The 4,294-nt window shown below is 38.5% G+C and overlaps 1 protein-coding gene across 6 annotated transcripts in view; it reads left to right on the plus strand.

Annotated features, from left to right (window-relative positions):
* Nucleotides 1–4,294, plus strand: part of ATAD2B (ATPase family, AAA domain containing 2B) — a 103,165-nt gene that overhangs the window by 82,446 nt on the left and 16,425 nt on the right. For all 6 annotated transcript variants that reach the window (XM_006767538.2, XM_015566396.1, XM_015566395.1 and 3 more), the window contains one exon: nt 3,402–3,524. In XM_006767538.2, coding sequence (XP_006767601.1) covers nt 3,402–3,524 — 123 coding nt within the window. The remainder of the gene's footprint in view (nt 1–3,401; nt 3,525–4,294) is intronic.

The raw sequence follows: 4,294 nt of genomic DNA on the forward strand, positions 1-4,294 counted from the left end.
CCAGTTTGCAAATTAATAAACATGATACACCACATAAATAAAATGAAGGATAAAAGCACATAATCATATTAATAAATGCAGAGAAGCATTTGATAAAAGCCAGTACTCACTTATGATAAAAACTCTCAGCAAAGTGGGAATAGAAGGAACATTAACTCAGTGTAATAAAGGCCATTTATGGGACAAACCCACAGCCAACATCATACTCAGTGGGCAAAAACTACAAGCGTTTTCCTTAAGATCAGAACAAGACAGGATGTCTGCTTTCACCACTCTTTTTAAAAATATATATATATTTGATTGTTTTGTTTTTTTTACAGAGAGGAAGGGAGAGGAATAGAGAGTTAGAAACATGGATGAGAGAGTAACATAGATTCAGCTGCCTCCTGCATACTCCCAGGTACATGCCCTTGACCAGAATCGAACCTGGGACCCTTCAGTCTGTAGGCCGATGCACTATCCACTGAGCCAAACCAGTTAAGGCCGCTTTCACCACTCTTATTCAACATAGTACTGGAAGTCCTGCCACAGCAATCAGACAAGAAGGAGAAATAAAAGACATCCAAATTGGAAGGAAGAAGTAAAACTTATTATTTGTAGATGACATGATACTGTATATAGAAAACAGTATTGTCTGTGGCTGCTTTTATACTACAAGGGCAACTTCGAGTACTTGCCAGAGATCCTATTGCCTGTGAAGTCAAGATATTTACTCTGGCCCTATACAGAAAAACTTGCTGGTGCCTGGCCTAGACATCCCAAATAAAGGCAGAGATGATCAGATTGGATGAAAAAGCAAAGACCTCACCATAAGCTGCTTAGTGTGTCAGTGTAAGAGACTGACACACTACCTGCTGCGCCAATGTGGCTCCTTTACAAGAAACCCACTTTAAATATAAAGCTACAAAGAGATTAAAAGAGAAGTACAAAAAACATATATTCTAATACCAAGGCAAAGGAAAGCTGGTATGGTTATATAAATACCAATATAGATTTCAGACCAAAGAATATTACCTGGGATAAAGAGGATTATTTCATAATCATCCAATAGACATAACAGGTGCAAACAATTGTGCCTCTGATAACAGAGCCTTAAAATTCATTAAGCAAAAACTGACAAAACTGCAAAGAGATATATAGAGAGATACAATTAAACACTGAGGTCTTCTGAAGATGTTCATTTAAGTCATGTTACTTTCCTCCTCAGATATTTTCAATGACTTTTCATTGCTCTCTCAGGATAAAATCTAAAAGCCTTTAAATATGACCAGATTACTGTTTGCCTCTTGCTTATTGTGTTCTAAGCCCCCAGGGTATCTTTCATTTTCTTGAAATATCTGAGATGTTTTTACTCCAGAACTTTCTCACATAGTATTTTCTGAACCTGGCACTGGTTATTCTCTGCTCTGTCAGTGGCTGCTTCAATGTATGCTTGTCTCAGCTGAAATGCCACTGTTTTGGAGAGTCTCTTCCTGACCTGTCCAATCTCAGATGGCACCCACACCAATACCCTGTAGGTTTTTATCCTAGCTGTTACGTAGGGGATTTGGCGTGGGGGTGGGGAGGTGTTTATATGTGTGTCTGAGAGATTACTTGGTTAATGCCTCCTTTCTGTAGTAGTCTGAAAAGCTCTTGGAAAGTGGAGAAATGTCTGCTTTGTTCACCACTGTGTAGCTGTCACATGACTCAGTTCCCGGTACAGTTGACAGTATTTATTGAATGAATGTTTAGAGAAATGTACTGGAAGGAAATACACCAGTGGTTGCCTTTTGAGAACTGCATGTTTGTTTTTGTAAGATTTCCATAATGAACTATGACTTTCTGATACGAAAATTATCCTATATAATAAAAGATAATATGCAATTCGACCCAACAGCGGAAGGACTGGTTGCTATGATGCGCCTGACCATCAGGGGGCAGGCGCTCAATGTAGGAGCTGCCCCCTGGTGGTCATTGCACTGCCACAGGGGGAGTGCCGCTCAGCCACAAGCCCAGCTGATGACTGGCAAGTGCAGCAGCCTGCCTGCAGCAGCCTGCCTCTGCACAGTGCTAAGGATGTCCATCAGTCGAACATCCCCCAAGGGCTCCCGGTCTGCGAAAGGGCTCAGGCCAGGCTGAGGGCTTCCCCCACCTCCCTGCATGAATGTCGTGTACCAAATGTCAGGCACCAGGCCTCTGGTAAATAAAATACGTCTTTATCTTTATACTTTTTGTTTTTACTAGAGGTGAAAATGCTGATGTTATTTTGAGATTTTGATTCTAGTTTTGGATACTGTTACAAAATAAGTGTCTTTGCTATATTTACATGGCTTTTACTATCTCAGAGCTGCAAGCTCTAGGTGGCACTGTTTACATTGTATTGCTTATGAATGAGGATTTCTGGATTAGTGTAAAACTGAGAACCTTCTTTTAGTACCAGTTTTAGGTATAGCCTACCTACAAGGGAGTATTTCTCCCCTGGATCTACCTACAATTTTTATACCATCTTACATTCTTTTGCTTAGAGTATCTTGCTGTATTTGCCTGTTTTTGTCACAGTTTTTAAAGGACACCCTTACTTAGGGTCATTATATTCTTCAGCACAGTTTTGACCAGTTTTCACTTATGAAGAAAATTATGTAAGAATATCTGAATTCTCGTTATCCATCTACAGGAAGGGTGGGAAATGATTTTTCTGTCAAGGGCCATTTGGATATTTACATCATCATTCTCGGGCCATACAAAATTATCAATTTAACTCACTCCTAATGCCTTGGCAGGGCTAGACCAAGTGATTTTGCAGCAGGCCTCATATGGCCTGCAGGCCAGACGTTTCCCACTCCTGATATGGGAACTCTGGTGCTGGGCATATGGTGAATACCCTAAAACAGTGGTCAGCAAACTCATTAGTCAACAGAGCCAAATATCAATAGTACAACGATTGAAATTTCTTTTGAGAGCGAAATTTTTTAAACTTAAACTATATAGGTAGGTACATTGTTATTAACTTAATTAGGATACTCCTAAAGCTTAGGAAGAACCACACTCAAGGGGCCAAAGAGCCACATGTGGCTCGCGAGCCGCAGTTTGCCAACCATGGCCTAAGTCTTTTAAATATTTTTATTGAAAATCATACATTTTAAAATCAAATATGTAAAATAAAGCCTTATATCTTTGAGGTAATGACTTGTTAAATAGACTTAGTACTTTGAAATTCTAAAAGTGTAGTTTTCAGAGCATTATCAACTTCATTGAGTAGCTTATTATGTTTATATTTTACTCATCATTTAAATAAACTTCTCACCTAGAAAAGCATTTTACACTGTTATTTAAATGTTCGTATTCCTTCTCTTTTTAAAGTGCCCTTATTTAATGTTATTTCATTTGTACATATAATAAATGTATACCAACTTTTTTAACAGATAAAATAATTAGACACAGGGCTTGTACCCTGAAGGACACTGCGCATGCCATCATTGCAGCTGAACTGGATCCAGAATTTAATAAACTCTGTGAAGAAATTAAGGAAGCAAGAATAAAAAGAGGTAAGCTATAGAAATGAACTTGCTGCTAAAGACGAGTCCTTGAATATCATTGAATATTGTTTCTTTAGGGTTCCTGATATTGTGAAAAAACTGTATTTTGAGGCACAGTTTTTACTTAATTTCTGATACTGATATGTGTCATGAAAATTCTCAGATATTTAAAAACTTTACTTCCCCTGAAAGTTTTAGTAAAACAGCGCAAATTGCTGAAATAAAGTGCTTCGTACTGAAATTTCTTTTGCAGGAATTTATCTTTGTTAATTATTGATTTCTGTTCTTAATGGTTTTCATACCTGAAGAAGGTTTATTTTTCATGAGTTTATACCCAATACTGGTACTTTTTGTCCTGTTGAAGTTTATGGACAATTTTGTTAATATAAACAAGAATTAGTAAATGTGGTTTGTTCATTCACTAAAAAAACCTGTCTTTGAGGAACTCACACTTCAGTAGGAGAAAGAGTGAAATCTAAAACAAATCAAGTGCAGTGTGGTGTATGCACTTGTTGAAGGGTGTTTATAGCACAGGGCCGAGACCTCCTGGTAGGGGACCAGGCATTTTAAAAAATATATATTTTATTGATTTTCTACAGAGAGGAAGGACGAGGGATAGAAAGTTAGAAATATCGATGAGAGAGAAACATCGATCAGCCGCCTCCCCACACCCCCCACTGGGGATGTGCTCGCAACCAAGGTACTTGCCCTTGACTGGAATCGAACCTGGGACCCCTCAGTCCTCAGGCCGACGTTCTATCCACTGAGCCAAACCAGTT

The sequence above is a fragment of the Myotis davidii genome, unplaced genomic scaffold (genome assembly GCF_000327345.1).
Source record: "Myotis davidii unplaced genomic scaffold, ASM32734v1 scaffold238, whole genome shotgun sequence".
In the NCBI taxonomy this organism is placed as follows: Eukaryota; Metazoa; Chordata; class Mammalia; order Chiroptera; family Vespertilionidae; genus Myotis; species Myotis davidii.